The following is a 20,890-nucleotide window of genomic DNA, read 5'->3' on the forward strand; positions in this document are numbered from 1 at the left end:
GAATTGGTTTTTAGAATTCGGGGTTCCTATCACCAAAAGGAACGGAAAAGCTTAAAGTCCTTATTTAGAAGTCGTGGTGTATATGAAAAATTTTATCATCCTTTTGGAATGTTTTGAGGTGCTGATTGAGTGTATGTTTGCGTGTATGGAATACCCCCACCCCTTTGTCTCTCTAGTAACAAGTTGCCATCCCTATAATGTAATAAAATAGAGGTTAAGAATATGCACATTTTGCACCCATTAATGAATTCCCCTTGGCTCTTTTTCACTTTCCACGTGTATTCATGGCTAAACGCATAATGATACGTAATTATGTTATTATGAAGAATAAAATCTGTTCACAATTGTCAGTTTGTTCACCGTGCAAGTTTCATTGCATAATGACAATGTTACAGTACTTTTTCAAAAATGGAACTCATCGAAAAGGGGCAAAGTGGTAGGGCCCCTTCTATTCTCAAGAGATCCAAATCAAATATCAGAAAAACAAACTACCAGAAAAAAATTCAGCCAAAATTTGAAGGCTCATTTACCTTTCATTTCATTCCACGCATGAGTATCAATTTTATGAGGTAATGAGTGGTTTTACAAGGTTAAGTATGCAGCTCAAATCTATTTGCCGTGGCTTCAATAGTCTGTATGTCTATTTTCATTGCAATTGGTGCAATTGGACAATGTTGGCAATAATTCTGCTTGTAACATTTCGCAGGTGTGGGAATGGGGAGGAAAAAGAGCCAATTTGAAGTCTTGAAGTTTAGGTAGTCAAAACATTCTGTAACACTCGTGTAGAATTAAGGAATTTTTCTTTTATTCAAATTTCGAATTTAGTTCACAAATTGTCAGTGTGACTTATGACATCACTCAGTTGACTAATAGCCAATAATAACTGCCTAAAACATATGGTTGATAAAGCAGATTTGATATAACTGGTGTTTGTCTGACTAGCAGCCAAGATACCGTAAGGTAATCAATGAGGTCTGTTCAACAACCTCGAAGTCTAATTTTTGCTTGTAGAAAGAATTAATTTTCCCCTATGCAATGCGCGTATTTGAGTATAGATTGAGCACGTTATTGTAATTTATATATTTTTCAAAACCTTAAAAAACACAAAAATTTACTATAGCTTAAAAAAGCCTTGAAATTTGTTCAACTCGGCGGTTATGAAGCAGATAGAGGTCTCAATTTAGATTTATTGCCTGTTTGTTATCTGCAAACAACGGAAATATTGGGAAAATTTAGCTACCAATGAATTAGTACAATGCCGATTATGAATTTAGTATAAATTGTATGAGATTATACAATTTTGTAAACATAGTTAGCTTGTTGTAAAATGACTTTTTGCATGTGAAAGGGATCGAACTGTCACATGTTGGATCATAATTTTGCCCAACTTTCGAGCCGCAGAAGTATGTAGAGGGTACAAGTAGAATGAAGCCCGCAGTCTAAATGGGTTCTTGTTCTGACTATTTGATCTCACGTTTGATAAATCTGCTCTCAAATGTACCTTATCTTAATCAGACTATCTAGTTGCCATTTTGTAATAACACGAATGCGGGTTCAAACCATAACAACATACAACTTTGAGCGATAAGCTTGTTTGGAATAACTTACAGCTATAACATAACAACTATATTTAATATTACTCTTTTAGCCTCTGAGCTTCAAAATTTCGATCAAAAATTTACGGCCGAAAGTTACAAAATCTCCTTAACTTAAAAAATTTGTATTTTGTCTGAACAGACGGGCAGCCATGTTTCCCTCATTCTCTCAATCGCAGTGTGGATTTCGTGGGGATCTTTGTGACCGATTGGTTTCCTTCTACACGCCATTGATTCTTATCGCAGTTGCAGTTATCGTGGAAGGTCAAATGCTTTTCGGTAGGTTATTGCAATTTTTCTTATTCATTTCAATGCATTAAAATATTCAAGTTTTTTCATTTTTCCTCGATGTCTGGAGTTTGCTCGGGTTAAAATTTTGATATCTTTCGTAAAGATTGACTTGAGTTTTAATGCAAGTCAGGGCATTCCGCAAAGTGAATTGTTCCCGTGTTAGTGGAAATAATCATCATGGGTGAAACTCTTTGCGGTCTAATTAGCTGAAATTGGAAACTCAAACAAGAGTAGCCAGTGGATGTGCAAATATCATAAAAAGCTCCAACAGTCCAACCACATTGATAAAAAACGATCACATATATTTTTTGAACACTTGTGTCGTTCTTTGTACGTGGCGTGATGAGAACACAACATTTTTTTTTCTAAATAAGGCGTAAACGACTACAGTTGTTATCTTTACACAAGCAACGCTTGTGTTATTATATAAGCTCTCTTTTTTTCTAACCTAAACCGCTAATATTGTTGCGACGCAAATTTTGTTGCAACAAAACGTGTTCATTTTGAAAGTGTTCATTTTGGTCAGTAATCAAATAGCACTTTAGTTTCAAGGTATCATGAATCTGTAGCGTACACGTAGGGAAGGAGACCCGCAACAAAATAAGAGGGTTGGAACTTGGCCAGGGGCGGATGTTTTTAATGAACTTTTTCGTATACTAGAAAAAATGTGTCTACTCTATAAATTGAGGCATGTTAGTTCAAATTGACTGTTACTGCTAATGCAGCATAATTTGCTCGCGTCACTGAGCAATTACGTAGACTCATAATTGTCGTGCGTCACTTGAGAAATTTGTAGACTCATAGTTTTACTCATTCAGTTTTTACCAGTAGCGTTATCGTTCATATTCTTGTTTGCGTATGCGATGTGCAACTTCGTCTCTGTGTTTTTGGAGACAATCGTAACAAAAAATGACTATCTTAGTTAAAAAATTACTTTGTTTTCTGAATGTGGTTGGATCTTTCTGGCTTTTGCACAGCAACCGGCTAGACTATACGGTGGATACACTGGTGTTACAGGCTGCATGGTAATTTTTTGAAGCTGTAATCAACTGCTTACACAAATTTTTGTGGATATATTACAAGTAAGTTTCATGTTTTTTAATCAGTTTGTATAAAAATTCATAGTCGGCGGGAAAAAACTTCTAACTCAGTTTCAATGATATGTTTTTTTGATCTAATAAGCCAGTTAAGTCACTTACAATCCTTTCGATCAATTTTTCCACCTTTTTTGCCGGGAAATTTTGATCTAGTTTTCGTCAGCTAAATCCACACTAAAGGAATTGGTTTTTAGAATTCGGGGTCACTATCACCAAAAGAAACGGAAAAGCTTAAAGTCCTTATTTAGAAGTCGTGGTGTATATGAAAAATTATATCATCCTTTTGGAATGTTTTGAGGTGCTGATTGAGTGTATGTTTGCGTGTATGGAATACCCCCACCTCTTTGTCTCTCTAGTAACAAGTTGCCATCCCTATAATGTAATAAAATAGAGGTTAAGAATATGCACATTTTGCACCCATTAATGAATTCCCCTTGGCTCTTTTTCACTTTCCACGTGTATTCATGGCTAAACGCATAATGATACGATGTAATTATGAAGAATAAATCTGTTCACAATTGTCAGTTTGTTCACCGTGCCAAGTCTTATTGCATAATAACAATAATACAGTACTTTTTCAAAAATGAAACTCATCGAAAAGGGGCAAAGTGGTAGGGCCCCTTCTATTCTCAAGAGATCCAAATCAAATATCAGAAAAGAAACTACCAGAAAATATTCTGCCAAAATTTGAAGACTCATTTTCTTTTAATTTCATTTCACGCATGAGCATCAATTTTATGGTGTAATTTTATGGTTTTACAAGGTGAAGTATGCAGCTCAAATCTATTTGCCGTGTGGCTTAAATAGTCTGTATGTCTATTTTCATTGCAATTGGACAATGTTAGCACACATTGTGCTTGAGTAGTTTCGCAGGTGTGGGAGGGGGGAGGAAAAAGGGCCAATTTGAAGTCTTGAAGTTTAGGTAGTCAAAACATTCTGTAACACTCGTGTAGAATTAAGGAATTTTTCTTTTATTCAAATTTCGAATTTAGTTCACAAATTGTCAGTGTGACTTATGACATCACTCAGTTGACTAATAGCCAATAATAACTGCCTAAAACATATGGTTGATAAAGCAGTTTTGATATAACTGGTGTTTGTCTGACTAGCAGCCAAGATACCGTAAGGTAATCAACGAGGTCTGTTCAACAACCTCGAAGTCTAATTTTTGCCTGTAGAAAGAATTAATTTTCTACACTTTGCCCTATGCAATGCGCATATTTGAGTATAGATTGAGCACGTTATTGTAATTTATATATTTTTCAAAACCTTAAAAAACACAAAAATTTACTAGCTTAAAAAAGCCTTGAAATTTGTTCAACTCGGCAGTTATGAAGCAGATAAGAGGTCTCAATTTAGATTTATTGCCTGTTTGTTATCTGCAAACAACGGAAATATTGGGAAAATTTAGCTACCAATGAATTACTACAATGCCGATTATGAATTTAGTATAAATTGTATGAGATTATACAATTTTGTAAACATAGTTAGCTTGTTGTAACTGACTTTTTGCATGTGAAAGGGATCGAACTGTCATATGTTGGATCATAATTTTGCCCAACTTTCGAGCCACACGAGTATGTAGAGGGTACAAGTAGAATGAAGCCCGCAGTCTAAATGGGTTCTTGTTCTGACTATTTGATCTCACGTTTGATAAATCTGCTCTCAAATGTACCTTATCTTAATCAGACTATCGAGTTGCCATTTTGTAATAACACTAATGCGGGTTCAAACCATAAAAACATACAACTTCGAGCGATAAGCTTGTTTGGATTAACTTAAAGCTATAACATAACAACTATATTTAATATTACTCTTTTAGCCTCTGAGCTTCAAAATTTCGATCAAAAATTTACGGCCGAAAGTTACAAAATCTCCTTAACTTAAAAAATTTGTATTTTGTCTGAACAGACGGGCAGCCATGTTTCCCTCATTCTCTCAATCGCAGTGTGGATTTTGTGGGGATCTTTGTGACCGATTGGTTTCCTTCTACACGCCATTGATTCTTATCGCAGTTGCAGTTATCGTGGAAGGTCAAATGCTTTTCGGTAGGTTATTGCAATTTTTCTTATTCATTTCAATGCATTAAAATATTCAAGTTTTTTCATTTTTCCTCGATGTCTGGAGTTTGCTCGGGTTAAAATTTTGAAATCTTTCGTAAAGATTGACTTCTTGAGTTTTAATGCAAGTCAGGGCATTCCGTAAAGTGAATTGTTCCCCTGTTAGTGGAAATAATCATCATGGGTGAAACTCTTTGCAGTCTAATTAGCTGAAATTGGAAACTCAAAACAAGAGTAGCCAGTGGATGTGCAAATATCATAAAAAGCTCCAACAGTCCTACCGCATTGATAAAAAACGATCACACATATTTTTTGAACACTTGTGTCGTTCTTTGTACGTGGCGTGATGAGAACACAACATTTTTTTTTCTAAATAACGCGTAAACGACTACAGTTGTTATCTTTACACAAGCAACGCTTGTGTTATTATATAAGCTCTCTTTTTTTCTAACCTAAACCGCTAATATTGTTGAGACGCAAATTTTGTTGCAACAAAACGTGTTCATTTTGAAAGTGTTCGTTTTGATCAATAACCAGCTATTAAGGATAGCTGCCAATGCTAAGGATATTAAAACAGACTATTTTTTTTACAAATAGCACTTTAGTTTCAAGGTATCATGGATCTGTAGCGTACACGTAGGGAAGGAGACCCGCAACAAAATAAGAGGATTGGAAGCTGGCCAGGGGCGGATGTTTTTAATGAACTTTTTCGTATACTAGAAAAAATGCGTCTACTCTATAAATTGAGGCATGTTAGTTCAAATTGACTGTTACTGCTAATGCAGCATAATTGGCTCGCGTCACTGAGCAATTACGTAGACTCATAATTGTCGTGCGTCACTTGAGAAATTTGTAGACTCATAGTTTTACTCATTCAGTTTTTACCAGTAGCGTTATCGTTCATATTCTTGTTTGCGTATGCGATGTGCAACTTCGTCTCTGTGTTAAGTGATTATATGATTTAGCACTCGACCCCTTCGATGATTATTTGCGGTACCAATTTTTCGGGGCAAAATAAATTTCAACCGAATGCATAGTTCTTCCGCATGCTACCTTCAGGCACCTCGACATTTTGTTTCGCCTTCTAATGTTTTTTTGTTTGATTTGTTTCGCAACAGGTGCGAATCTCAGCTTTGCTGTTCTATTAAGTTTTGTACTGATAGATTGTTTTGATTAAGGATTGAAAAGTTTTTTTTTGCTTTCTCATGTATTTGTTTTCAAAACAATCGGACTTCACAAGGTCATGTATCAAGAACACATCTCGAGGATGCGAGATCAAGTGACTTATCATTTTGAGTTACTTCCAGTCATCATTCGGCTAACTCAAAAAACGACAGAAAACGGTCTTTTCTGTCCGAATGCATAGAATTCAACCGAATGCATAGTTCTTCCGCATGCTACCTTCAGGCACCTCGACATTTTGTTTCGCCTTCTGATGTTTTTTTTGTTTGATTTGTTTCGCAACAGGTGCGAATCTCAGCTTTGCTGTTGTATTAAGTTTTGTACTGATAGATTGTTTTGATTAAGGATTGAAAAGTTTTTTTTTGCTTTCTCATGTATTTGTTTTCAAAACAATCAGACTTCACAAGGTCATGTATCAAGGACACATCTCGAGGATGCGAGATCAAGTGACTTATCATTTTGAGTTACTTCCAGTCATCATTCGGCTAACTCAAAAAACGACAGAAAACGGTCTTTTCTGTCCGAATGCATAGAATTCAACCGAATGCATAGTTCTTCCGCATGCTACCTTCAGGCACCTCGACATTTTGTTTCGCCTTCTGATGTTTTTTTTGTTTGATTTGTTTCGCAACAGGTGCGAATCTCAGCTTTGCTGTTGTATTAAGTTTTGTACTGATAGATTGTTTTGATTAAGGATTGAAAAGTTTTTTTTTTGCTTTCTCATGTATTTGTTTTCAAAACAATCAGACTTCACAAGGTCATGTATCAAGGACACATCTCGAGGATGCGAGATCAAGTGACTTATCATTTTGAGTTACTTCCAGTCATCATTCGGCTAACTCAAAAAACGACAGAAAACGGTCTTTTCTGTCCGAATGCATAGAATTCAACCGAATGCATAGTTCTTCCGCATGCTACCTTCAGGCACCTCGACATTTTGTTTCGCCTTCTAATGTTTAGAATGTTTGTTTCACCTCGACAGAAAATGGTCTGAGGTATATATAGGATCATCTCCTTCAGACGTTTGAAAACCTCACCACAAAGGGTCCGCTCTTATATTGTTTTGTGACACCCATCTATAAAAGAGGAGTTTGGAAAGGCAAAGACCTTAGGCAAATTTCTGTCTTACCGTCTTTCACTTAGTTTTTCTTATTTGCTAAACAGCTAAGTTGCACAGGTAGTGCCATAAAATTTTAATTTAACCTATTTATTTAAAAGTCCAAGTTCACTTCCTCGTAGCATCAGAATTCATTTTTCTAAAGTTGCCTTAGGTCCCAATATATTGTATTTTTGAGAGTGCACTTTTAAAGAATGCAAATTTTTGAAAAAGCGACCAAAAGACAAGGCATAAATTGGGCCTTGTTGAGGTTCCAAGAGAGCCCAAATATGCATGATTTTTCTTTTTTTTGTCAAGTATTTTTATTGATCTTTCCTGAATTGAAAAATGAAAATGTCCGATGTCTTTTTTTTGTTTTTTTTTTAGGTGAGCCAGCGACTTGTTTCACTACCACTGAAATGAACTCGAAACAGGCAGAGTACGTGTCTGAGTATTGTGCCGCCGCTGACTCTCATTACACATCAATTGACTCCCTCGACTCAGGCGAAGATGAACTTGAAACAGTTGAAAACCTGACCAAAAACGCACCGTTCTTTTTTCTTCTGGCTGGTAAGAAAATGTTTTGCCATCATTAAGTGTTTATTTAATTATCAATTAGCTTAGATCATTTCCAAAAAATGAACCAAAAAATCTTGACCAAAAATGATTAGAATAACAAAAAGTGCGTTTGGTGATATGTTACAATAGGCGGTAATTTTCAGTGTAGTGCATGTATTAAATTTGAGAACTATAATAAAATATTATAGTCATTTCATTTTCAATCATTTATACTACTACTAAGATAGTTTTTGTAAATACTTTACTCTGACAGATGAAATGCTATTCAACAATTCAAAATTTACAGTTTTGCCAAAAAATTTGGCTTTAGAAACAAATTATAAACAAAGTGCAAAGTATAACAAAGAGCTACCCGCATCCAGTTTCAAGCGTTAATAATCGATTATAACATGATTTTAGTACCAATCTTACAACATTTGCGAAAAAAAATTGATTTTAATCAATTAATAATTGATTGTAATCTCTTTTTGAAATCAAATATAATCAGTTATAATACATTGTAATCGATAATAATTGTTTATAATCTCTTTTGTTTGACCTTTTTGTCTTCGACCTTGCACATTAGTTGCTTATAATTTATGCTTTTTGTAGAAGTTGGTTTTATCTGAAAAACGGGAAAACTGTTTTAACAGTTTTCAAATCAGTTCAAACTTAAAACATTTTTATTTTTTCATTTCTCCTTGATTATAATTGTTTCATGACGTATATATATATTTTTTTTCTACCACTAAAATATCAGCACACTACTTTAGTTTCATAATTTATATAGAAGAGCTATATTTCACCTACCGCGGGATTCTTTCAACTTATGTTAAGGGATCTCTATAAAACTTTTGTTTCGTGGAAAAACCAAAGAGTGACAGGGCATCTCACTTTGAGAGATTTTTGACAAAAAAAACAAAAAAAAAGTATTATAATCTATTAAAATAGATTATAATAGATTATAAGAGATTGTAACAGATTTTCGGAAAAATTATAATCAATAATAATTGATAATAGTTAATTCGGTCATTTTCATAATAATTAATGCCACGAAAAAGGTTATCATTATAATGGATTATAAATCGTTTAAACATCCAAATTTGGCGCTTATAATTAATTATGATTTTGATAAAATTATAATCGATATATTTTCGATTATTTTCGTTATAAACGATTATTTTCTCTTTTTACTGAGTGCGGGTATCCATCTATTCAAATTGAACCTGCATTCTTTTGTTTTATTTCACCCCTGCGTTTGTTGCACATGCGTGTTTATCTTCAAAGTCCGAAATTACATCCCTTTTTTTCTGGCTCGGCACGACTATCATTTAAAGCAAAGTTCCCAGTGGATGAAAAAAGGCACATTTATTAGGCTACTGGGTTAGGTTTTCCGAAACTGCTTACGTTCTGTGGCCTTTCGAAAAGTTTTCATCTTGTCTGGGCTCTGATAATGTAGGTAGCTGTTTGGAGTCACAATCTTGTTTAACACAATATCGGAAGCTCAGGGTTAGGTCTGATTTGTAATACTCCAATATGGGCAAGCATGACCGAAGGAGTGACAAAACTCTTCTCCACGTTAGGCTGTTCTTTTTGTGAAGGTTGGCTTGAGCACTAAACAATGGCGCTCAAAAAATGTACATGTCGAGCTAAAAAAAAATGAGCATGTCGTTTTCACATGGCTCTCAAAAAATGACTTTTTAGCCCTAAAAAGTAGTTATTTCCTTCTTTCGACTTTGGTCTTGCGCTTTCGAAATTCTATCTTGATTTTTCCAAAAAAAATATTGAATTTTCGAAATAATATCAAATTGAAATTTTTTATATTGGATTGTCTCGAGGTTTTCTTGGAAATTATGTATTATTGTCCCTTAATAATGTATTAGTGGCAAAAATAATGAAAGCTTCAATGAAAAAACTATGAATGTTAAGTTTTGCAATCCTTATTGTTTTCCCGAAAGAGAAGCAATGAGGAGAAAAGCGAAGGGTGATAAAAACTAATTAAAAGTTGCATGTTTATAGCCCTCCTTCTGTACTACCCATTTGCCGAGTGGAAGACGATCTCCAGATGTCTGGGCATGGATCTGGACTCCCTGAGGAAAACAGTGGAGAACCCAGTGTTGTCTTCCAGTGGACAATGTGTGGAAAAGGTGGCAACCGTGGCTGCAAACCAGATGGAAAACTACCTGCAAGTGAAGAGAAACAAAACTCCGGTCAGCTAATTGTAATGCATTCTAACTACATTGATTTTTTTAGACCACCTTTAAAAACTTTGACTTTTGGACCACCAGGTTAAGTTTTCACTTATTTGTAAATTATCCTTTCATATTGTTCGCTTTCTGGAAAAATTTTTGATTTCCGAACTTTGGGTTTTCTTTTGCTGTCTGAAGAACGTTAGTTTTAATTACTCCAAAATATCTTCCAGGGCTGTTCTCCGTTCTTATCCTGTCTCACCTGTCGATGTCTGGTCTCGATCAGTTACCTGTACCTCAAAGTGCAATACCTGTTGGCCATTGCCTTCTCCGCACTCCTGTTCACCTTCTGTGTCAACCCCTCCTTCTACTACATGGGGGTGCCGATGGTGATGCAGTACCTGGACAAGTGCTGTCCTGAAATAGTAGAGTTGATGGGAGGGTACTCCGAGTTCACTTATTCTGGAGTTGTGATTTGTGACGTGGAAATCAGCAAACTCGGAAGTAAGTGAGCATTACATGGGATATGGGGGTGTAGCAGTTAGCATAGGTGCCTATTAGCATGCGCTAACGAATTGTTTTAATCGGGTGCGCATTTAGATTAAAAACAAATTAGCCTAAATTTTAAGTTAATTTCGAAAACAATCTTACTTGTAAGGGAAAAACGTTCAATTTCGCCAAGTTAAAAATTCGGCCAAGTGCACGCTGATAGAAGTTGCAAGTTTCAGTAAACAAAACTTGAAATAGCGAGTCTTCAAACTACATGCTCTTATATAGGCATGTTAATAAACACATGCTAATAGGCCGGTACCCAAGGGAAGAATTTTTATCAATACACTAAATTAGCCATAGAGCCAGTGATGTCCAGTTAAGAAAAAATAAAAAATGATATTATTGTTCGAGAAAATTATAAAAATTGTTGGTATCAATTAGAAATTTTCTGAAACTATTTAAATTTTTTTTGCAGTTTGAATTTTTCTTGAGCGTGTTTTTAGCATTTTTTCTGCCAGTTTTGGTTTTTTGCAATTCTGAGGAAATAAATCAAAAGCAATTTTTTTGAGCATATCTATTTGCAACAAAATCTTCTCAATTTTGTCGTAAAAACTTAGATTTTTTGCTTTTTCCTCAAAACTGAGAAGTAAAATAAATTGACATAACTAAACTGTGTACTTTGGCGTCGGATCGAATACCGCCCGAGCAATTAATTTTTTTTCAATTATAAATTGTTCGATTTAAATTAAAATTTTTCATTTAAATTGAGAGGACACATAATTTCACATTTAAATAAATTGAAATTTAAATGAAAATTCAAACTAGTTGAAATTATTTTCTTAAATGGACATCACTGCCTAGAGCTTTGTATTAAGAATTCTAATTTTCCTGCGCTCTAATTGGTTGAAAATTTGGTTTGTTCATCTTTTGAACACTCCCTTCCCCTTGCAAGAAAGCTTGAGGGAGAGTGTTCAATGGATAAATAAACCGAATTTTTGGCCAATCAGAGCGCAGGAAAATAAAAAATCTCAATAGAATGCTCTAGTGCTAATTTACTTGCTAAATTACAATAAAATTTTTGAGTTGATAAAAAAAATTGTCAAAAATGCTTGGATGAAAAGTCAAAAATTGACAGGATGAAAACAACCACCCCATGCATTATTATTCCGCACTTCCTCCTCGGAAAAATTTCTATCTTACAGTTTTCTTTCAGAAAAAGTCACTATCTCACAGATTTTTAAGAACGTTTTTTAAATTTTATCTTGTTTTTTGAAAACCTATTTTGCAACAAAAATTTCTAAGAGCCTTACTTTATAGGAAATTGCAAGTTTTTTTAAGAAAAGTTTTAAAATTTTTTGTCAAGCGGGGACTGCTACTATTCAACCAAATTTTTAAGATAAAAACAGATAAAGCTTTATTGTTACGAAAATTGTAAATGGAAAGCAGATTGTATTCGGGTGTGTTCTAATTTTTTCACGCAAAATCAGGTTCAACCACGAGCAGATCAAGGATTTTGTCGTCTATTTGTTTTAGGTCGTTCATATTGATTTTTTCAGCGGTCTCAGAACACTATATAAACCCCGTTTTGACCAAAAGTTTTGCCCCAAAGGTAATTTTTTGAAAATAAGCAGGTCAAAAATGCCGTTTTTGGGCAGTTTTTGTAAAATATTGACCAAATATTGCATTTTTCGGCGCGCGCTCCCATTCAAAATGAGTTTATCTTGGCACCAAAGGCACCCTTTAAAAAATTTAGCCCCCACCCCATAAACCTGCCCCTGGGTACCACAAACAGTCTTTGAACTGGGTCGAGTGATATATCATACTAAAACCCTTTCCGTCGTGCTTCAAACGACATTAAAGTTTTTTTTCAAAAATTTGTCGAGAAAAACTGGTTAAATATTTTTGTGTTTTAGTCCAGTTTCGAGCGTGAAAAGCGAGCGAGCAGGCTTATTGATATCGAAGGATAAGCTATGAAACTTTTATTCAAGCTCCTGAAATATTTAAAGTTTTCTATCAAGACATTGACAGAAAGCTTTAGATCGTGATCCTTATAAAAATCAACAGCAACACCGCATGTTTTGAGAAACTTCCATTTAAAAAGCTAATCAGTATGACGTCCGTGACTTAAGCAATAATAAAAAAATATCGTTCACTCGCTCAAGCACGAGACTTTTTAACCATACTTTTAAATATATTTTTTTGTAAACTCATGTTTTCAGTGTGTTTTATTTATCGACAGCAATTATTACTGCTTTCACTTGGTCTATGAGTTCCTCGGCGTTCGGGGGGCGCACTCTATGAAATGCTAAAGATTTTGCAACTGCTATAAATTTCTCGTTGAGTTTTATTGGCTCTTTCAATTATGGTTTGATAGGACTCCATTAACAAGGTGCCTTTTACCATTTAAAATACTTCATAATCTTTTAGATTTGAACAGCGACCGCCAAAATTGCGCCTACGTGTTGTGAGCTTGCCAACAGAGGGTTGGAATCTATACCAAAGTTAGAACTGGTTATCACCAGAAAGCCGGTTCAAATTTTAGGCCGGTTCAAATTTCGAAATGGGTAAAAACAGCTTGGGGTAAAATAGGGGTAAAAAGTAGCTGAGTAGAAATATAGGAGGTAAAAATCCATAGTATAAAAAGCTGCAGTTTTTTGAAGTGTTGATTGACCGCTTGTTTGCAATGTATTTATAAACTCAAAATAAATGGAATCTGTTCATCTTTCAAGTTGATTTTGTCGTTGTTTTTGCATTTAGAAAAGCGAAAAAAAAGAAGATAAAACTATTGCCTAAAAACTCATGTTTCAAAATTTAACATGGAGAAAAAATCAAAGGAGCCACAGAAGCTTTTTAATGGTTGTTTGAGCATCATGACATAGAAATCAAACTGAATGTTTCAGTGAAACACAAATATACAATTCAGTGTCTTCTAAACAGCAGAGATTTGGTTCAAAAGATTCTGATTGCAGTCTGGTTTTGGTTTGTCCTAATAACAATCCTAACAATCTTCAACTTCATTAGCTGGATTTTCCGAGTTACTTGCTGTTCGTACCAGACTGCCTACGTCATCAACTCCGACTCGGATCAGAAGATTAACCAATTTTTGGGCAATGAGTTGAAACTGGATGGACGATTTTTAGTGCGGTTATTTTCAGCTACTACCAACCCAGTGATGGTCTCCGAAATGGGTTCGATATGCATTCTTCAATTAGCGTCTTTAGAAATATTAGGCGAAAACTATATCAGGAAAAAACAAAAATGTTAATATCAGAAAAAAACTTTGACAATGGAAAAAGTATATTTTAGCAGAAATAGCATTTGATGAACAAAAAACGACATTTGGCGGCTGTATACTATATACACGCACAATTGCTCAGACAGCAAGTCAACAGCAAAAAAGAGACTGCTGCAGTCGCGTTAACGCGTTGCAAGCTTGCCAACAGAGGGTAGGACTCATTACAAAATTTAGAGCCCGCTACCGCCCAATTGCGACCTTAAACCGACTCTCGACTTTGTGGTCTTTGATGGCTCCTTGTCGTGGCGGTTCGGAGAATTAATAGGCTTTTTTTGCTAAATTATACATTTTACTATCAAAATGCTTGCCTAATTTTTACACGTTCATTTTCGCCTATATAGTTTTCTCAAATTTAGAATCTCAAATTCTGATCAGCTCAAAATTATTACCACAATATTCGGCAAATAGGTAGAAATTTCATTATTGGGAGCAACAAGTTTATTTCTAATTGGATTAACTTACGGAAATAATTGTTCAAACTTATCTTTTCATATGATGAAAAATCTCGAGCAAGGTTTTCATTTTTTTCGAACAACTTTTTTCGTTTTCTGTGAACTATCAAAGCGTATTTGAAAACACGACGTGTGAAAGACAAGTTTTTTTTTTACAAAACTGAAACAAGAACATTGATATTATAGGAACATGAAATTGGTAACTTGATATATAATTAAAGTTTTTAATCGAAGTTTACAGACAGTGTACGAAGATGTACGAAAATATTGGACGAAGATAATATTTTTAGGAGAACTTAATTAAATTTCATGATTTTTTTTTTGGACAACACTTAGTTTGATTATTTCCTAAATTGGCTCAGAAGAAGTGTTTTAGTTTTTTGCCTTCGGAAAAATTACATCTGTAAAAAGTTTTTCCATTTGTTGATGGTCATTATATATTACAATACCTGTCTTAAAAGTATATATTTTTGCGTTATAGGCTATAGCAGAAAACAATGTGAAAGACTTCATTTGTTGTCATGCAACTAGTGTTTTGCTTTTAGTAGCCTCTTTATTAGCCCACAATGCAGGTTTTCGATATTTTATAAATTGGTAACATAAAGTGATGATCTGTAACCAATTAGGTAGTGGAAAACTATTAGGTAGATTTTAAAAGATCAATTCATAAACTTGGACGCTTCGGAGCAGGCTTTAACAGCCCAGCTGGATTTATTTTCTTGTGTAATGATGATACAACTTCGAATCGTAAATATTTTATAATGACTTGAGCCATTTTTTCTAAATTGCTTTAACTTGGCTTTGATATGTCTAGTGGTTGTCAATAACTACTTTTATATATACATATTTTTCATGATTCTTGTTTTCATAATTTGATCATCAACATTAAGTCTCTTGTTATTTCTAAATTAGTTTCAAAAGCATTAAATTCTGTTTTATCTTGATTGATTTTTATTCAAGCTTGATTGAAATAGTTCAACAAATTAGCAACCTTATTCTCAAAATTTTTGACATTGGCTAACTTTTTTTTACTCATAATTAGGAGTGTGGTAGCAACTGCTTGTTTAATGATTTTACAGTTTACCATTTTGTACATAGCATTGAAACATTTGATCTTGACGACGTTTTCTTACGACTACGAGGCAATTTGCTTCTTTTCCATTTAAGACAATTGAATCCTGTCTGTTGATCAGATGGCAGATTAATCAAAGTCTTAAGATTCTAACTGTTCTAATATTTGTTTTTATTTAATTTTTTCTAAAAATTTTTCATCAGTGAGTTAAAAATAAAAACTTCAATGAATCAAGAAGAGCAAACTCAATAAATGACTTATTACCGACTTGATTTTTGTTTGTTTCTCTTAATAAAAGCAGGGCATCTGTGGAAGAAAACTTTTTTGGGTAGAAAATTTTTTTTTTAATTTTGAACTCCAACTGACTGTTTTTCATAGCCCATGAAAAATTTATATTGAAAGTTTTTTCGTTTATCACGAGAGGAACTCAAACTTTGAACAAAACTGGAAAATTTTTAGGCTTCTTAAGCCTTTTGTGATCTTTTAAAAAGTTTTCCGGAGAAAATGAATAACAACGTGCAAACTTTTACGCAAAACGTTTCTTAAGTAATTTTTGATCCAACTTTATTCAAACGTTATTTAACTTGTTTCTCTTAGTCAGAGCCTGACTAACTAAATCTAAAGTAACCAAGAATCTAAGTAACTAATCTATCAATTCTTTATTACGAACAATCTAGTTTTGTCCTTTAAATCTCGGCAAATGTCAGAGGGGGAGGCAAGTTTTTATTTAAAAAAAATCTCTTTTTTATCGGCCTTTCTTATTGACTATAGACGACCACTTTTTTCCGAGCTCTTCTAAAACACTATAAGGACCTTATTTGGACAACATTTTCTGCATCATAGGCAAGTTTTTAGGCTCTTTTTGGAAGACTTTAGCGCGTTATCCCTTGAAAATGTGTATATATTGGCAGCGACGGTGCTTTCAGAAAACTTTCAATGTCGGGCAGCAGGACATAGATGTCGTACAGTAGTACCAACAGGGAAGCTATTTGTAAAAAAAGTCCAACTACGTTTTTTTTTCTAGTGAATGAAATGTTCGCCAGGGCTGAGCAAGAAAACGAAGCAGATGGCAACCCGACTGGTTTGGACGTGGGCAGCTTTGCACACCCCTCGGGTGCGGTGGGGGGATACATGAGCATTAACTCGGACAGTTCAAAGCCACAACAGGTGCTGCCACCTCAAGTATGGGGCTACAACAGTGAGGGGACGGAAGCATACGAACTGAAGGCGCAGAGGTCGAGCGAACACTAAAAACTGAAGCAAATATCTAACTCTCAATGGACAGTCTTTTGCCATCTATATTTAATCAATATGATTGTGAAAATAGCAATCTTGAAAATAATTTTCTTCAGAACTAAATGGAATTTCAGAAATTACTTGTACAGTAATTTTTGATTCTACCTGTTTCTAAAATTTACCAGAATAAACCACTTTGAACCGATTATGTACCCTTCTCAATTTATATATATGTATATATATATATATATATATGAGTTTTGTCATTTTTTATTGCATTACTTCAATCATGAAACTTTCATCAAAGTTAAAAAAAAATGATTGTTCTTAACTTTTGCTCTAGTCAGGGGCGGATTTAGGGGGGGGGGGGGGGGCGGACGCCCTCCCCCCTCAGGGATTCGAACCCCTGCCATCCCAAAGGGTCCCCCCTTTTGTACATTTTAAGAAATCCATTCTTGGCCTACCGACCCTAAAATTTTTCTAAAGGCGCCTTTGGCGCCAATATATTCTAATTCTGAGGGGGAGCGCGCGCCAAAAAAACGCGTTTTTTTTGTCAAAATTTTCCAAAAAGTGACCAAAAACGGCATTTTTGACCTGTTTTTTTTTCAAAAACTTGCCTGCGGCGCAAAAAATTTGGCCAAAACAGGGTCTTTTTACTGCTTTGGGAGAGCTCGGAAAATCAATCTGATCAACCGGAAAAAAAAGTCGTCAAAATTTTCGAAAATTTTTGGAAAATCCGCCCCCCCTCGAGAAAATCCTGGATCCGCCCCTGGCTCTAGTTGCTCTTAATCTTAATGAAATAAATTTTTTTCTGCTGCTTGTAAACGTTTTTTTTTCTGGCTAGTAATTGATAATTTTCTTCGTTTGATTTTGCGCAATTGATAGTGAAACACGCATATCCAATGCTAATTGCTTTCAATAATATTTTAACCAACTCGTAAGCGTAAAATTTTTAGCTTGAGTAAATCTTAAACAATTTTCAACTTTATTTATCCATTTTTTCAAGAACAAACAAAGTTAGAGCTGTCACTTCAAATGTGGCAGAATAGAAAAATCAGGAGATAATGCAATCGGGTTTTTATGAGTTACGAGTTTGCGAGAATCGAGTCATGAACTGAATATTCAGATTTTCAAATTGTTATCATTTTTTTAGAGTTCGTTATTCATAGCAGTTAATCAAAACTCATTTTGTCAAAAATTGATCAAAATCATTGAATTGCATTTGAAACCTGCAAGTCTTTGCCTTGATATGAGAAATTTTGTTAAAACCAAACTCATACTGAACTCTCATTACGACTCCTTTTTAACAAAAATTTAGAAGAAGATTGTCTTGTTTCCTTGAGATTAGTCATAAGCTAGCCATAAGAATGTTTCGGAGTTTTTCGTATTTACGAACTTATTAGAAGTAGGTAAAACAGAGCAAAAAATTCATTTTTTGATCTTTTATCATAATTTTTTGTTTAGTTTTCGAAAAGAACAAGACAGCGCTAATTAATATCAATGCGAGTTTGCGAGAACCGAGTCATGAACTGAATATTCAGATTTTCAAATTGTTATCATTTTATTTAGAGTTCGTTATTCATAGCAGTTTATCAAAAATCATTGTGTCAAAAATTGATCAAAATCATTGAATTGCAACTAAAACCTGCAGGTCTTTGTCTTGACATGAGAATTTTTATTAAAATCAAACTCATACTGAACTCTTATTACGACTCCTTTTTAACAAAAATTTAGAAGAAGATTGTCTTGTTTCCTTGAGATTGTCTAGTTTCCTTGAGTTTTGCGTATTTACGAACTTATTAGAAGTAGGTAAAACAGAGCAAAAAATTCATTTTTTGATCTTTTCTCATAATTTTTTGTTTAATTTTTGAAAAGAATATTATTTTAATAAAAGCAACAGCGGGTTGCTGTGCAAGCAGTTCAGGATAGTTCCATCACGTAAGACAAATTTTGCACTAAACAATTTAAAAGTTTTTAAAAATTTTTGCCAAGAAAGCGCTAATTAATATCAAAATCTAGTTTTCTTTATAATCAAACCAAGTATCCATAGCTTATCTGACATGTTTTAATAATTAATATTCAATTGCTTTAATTGTTGTCCAATTTTTCTGAACACTGAGAAAATTTTTCGAAATTTATCAATGTTGTTCAAATCACGAGGAAAAGAGCGTTAATAATGATATATCACTCGACTCATTCCAACATTTATTTGTGGTACCTAATTTTGTGAGCAAAATTAAAAAAAAAACAGATAAAAGAAACACAAACAAATACAAAGTTTCTCTCTATCAACCAAAAACACTGATACTGATTTGCTATAGCTAAAAATAGTACCAAAAAATTTGGATGGTTTTTCGATAAAAGCTATTCATTAATTTTCCTCGTGCAAATTTCATGGTTGATAATTTTTTGAACAAAAATTTGCAAAATTGGCTTGAAACATTTTATCAGCAAAAGTCATCATCTGAACATATGGGCAATGAAATGTTTGCTAAGCTGAAATTAAGTTTATGAAAATTTCTTGATTCTTCGATATAAAAAAGATTCACTTACAGTTTTTATGTAGGAAAATTTGATTACTCTAATTTTTTTATGGCTGCAAAGACAAAACAAAAAAATGCATAGCAAAACAATCAAAATTACCAAATAAATTATATCTTTTGTAGATGCGTATAACGTAGACCGAAGAGTAGACCTTACTTTTCCTTGGAAAGTGAGCTATAAACTCAAAAATTTATTTTCGAAAAACTTGTGTCATTAAATATTTATAGACTTATATTAGAAAATCAATAATTTTGTGTATAAAAAATATCCTATTCCAGGCTCCTCAAGCATTAGTTCTGCGTTATCTTGAATACTTATGTGACTCAAGGTTTTCAAAAACCAGCGTCCTTGTCACTCGTGTTTGATTAATAATAATCACAAAAAATAATGAAAAATGAATAAATTGAGTGTCCGGTTTATGGAAAAATGGTAGCCATCACCAGCGAACTTAGGGGGAGGGGGATGCGGATGCCCCCTTAGGTATTCGACCTCCTGCCGACGCAAATGGTCCCCTCTTTCTACTATTTTATTATATCCATTTTTGGCTGGTGGACCCTAAATCTTTTCTAAATATATATATAGTAAAATAGAGAGTGAAGCGCGCGCAAAAAAAACCCCGATTTTTAGGTCAACGTTTTCCTAAAACGCTTTTTGGCCTGTTTTTTTTCAAAATTTTGCTTGCGGTGCAGAAAAATCGCTTAACATAGGGTCTTTATAGTGATTGTTGGAGCTCGGAAAATCAATTTGGTTGACATAAAAAAAGGTCGATAAAGTTTTGAATTTTTTTCGAAAATACCCCACCCCCTCGAAAAAATCCTAGATCCGCCCCTGGTATCCATATGACGTTCAAGAATTTTTTTTGTTTTTTGCAGAATTGTGTGGAATTTTGTGGAGTCGTGTGAAGTCTATGACGAGCATTTTTGGGTGTGAGATTAAATAAAGAACCTCTGATTGATTTTTTGCTTGGAGAAGCAAATTTTTCGGTTCAAAAAAGTTAAATAGCAAATTTGGTGTAAACTCTGATTGTATACTTTAAATGCAAAATTTTATAAAATCACATTCAGTTTTTTGTCTGGAATGCGGATTGTCGCAGTTAAGCAGTCGTGATTGATTTTGTGGTCGTGATTGACGACAGAAATTCGACTGGAGTCGAAAACACCGTTCGTATTGATCTCGGCTTTTACGATTTTTTTCGTTTCGGTGGAATTTGCTTTTTTTCGCCTCGTTTCTTTATTTCATTTCTCAGGTTTTCTATTTGATTCTCTAGTTCCTTGATTTGGTTCAAATCTTTGTGACTTGCCATCATTAAAGTGCTCATGCAGTTTCTGAATTAGTTGTTCTATTTCAGACTTCAGATGGGCAATTTCGTTGTCTTTTGCCTCAATTTCCTCTTCTAAATTATCCAAATCTTCGTTTTGTTTAAATTAGCAAAAAAATTTGAATTCGATTTTGAAATGGTCTCGAAGTCGAGTCCGAACAAAAATTAAGGAAATTTATTTTTGTTGAAAACTTATCCTCGGGGCTAGTCTGAATCCGTCATTGAATCCGTTTTTCACTATTGACTTTGAAGTCGTGATTATAAGGAGCCCAGAGTCTCATAGTAAGAGCTTCATTGAAATTCACAAAAGCTTCAATTATTGCGAACAAAGGTTTTTTTACAAGGGACTCTCTCCATTCAATCAAGAACCGCCCACGGTCTTTCTGAACTCATGAATTACGTCAGTGGTAAGA

General features: G+C 34.1%; 1 protein-coding gene across 1 annotated transcript; it reads left to right on the forward strand.

Annotated features, from left to right (window-relative positions):
* Positions 1-4,599: 4,599 nt before the first annotated feature.
* LOC134854164 (innexin unc-9-like) lies at positions 4,600-16,822 on the forward strand. Its single transcript, XM_063870293.1, has 6 exons — positions 4,600-5,031; positions 7,709-7,891; positions 9,899-10,089; positions 10,302-10,572; positions 13,461-13,748; positions 16,404-16,822. Exons 1-6 carry the CDS (start codon positions 4,905-4,907, stop codon positions 16,628-16,630), a joined length of 1,287 nt encoding a protein of 428 aa, XP_063726363.1. The 5' UTR covers positions 4,600-4,904; the 3' UTR covers positions 16,631-16,822.
* The last annotated feature ends 4,068 nt before the right edge of the window (positions 16,823-20,890 follow it).

This window comes from Symsagittifera roscoffensis, chromosome 9 (assembly GCF_963678635.1).
Source record: "Symsagittifera roscoffensis chromosome 9, txSymRosc1.1, whole genome shotgun sequence".
Lineage (NCBI taxonomy): Eukaryota > Metazoa > Xenacoelomorpha > Acoela > Convolutidae > Symsagittifera > Symsagittifera roscoffensis.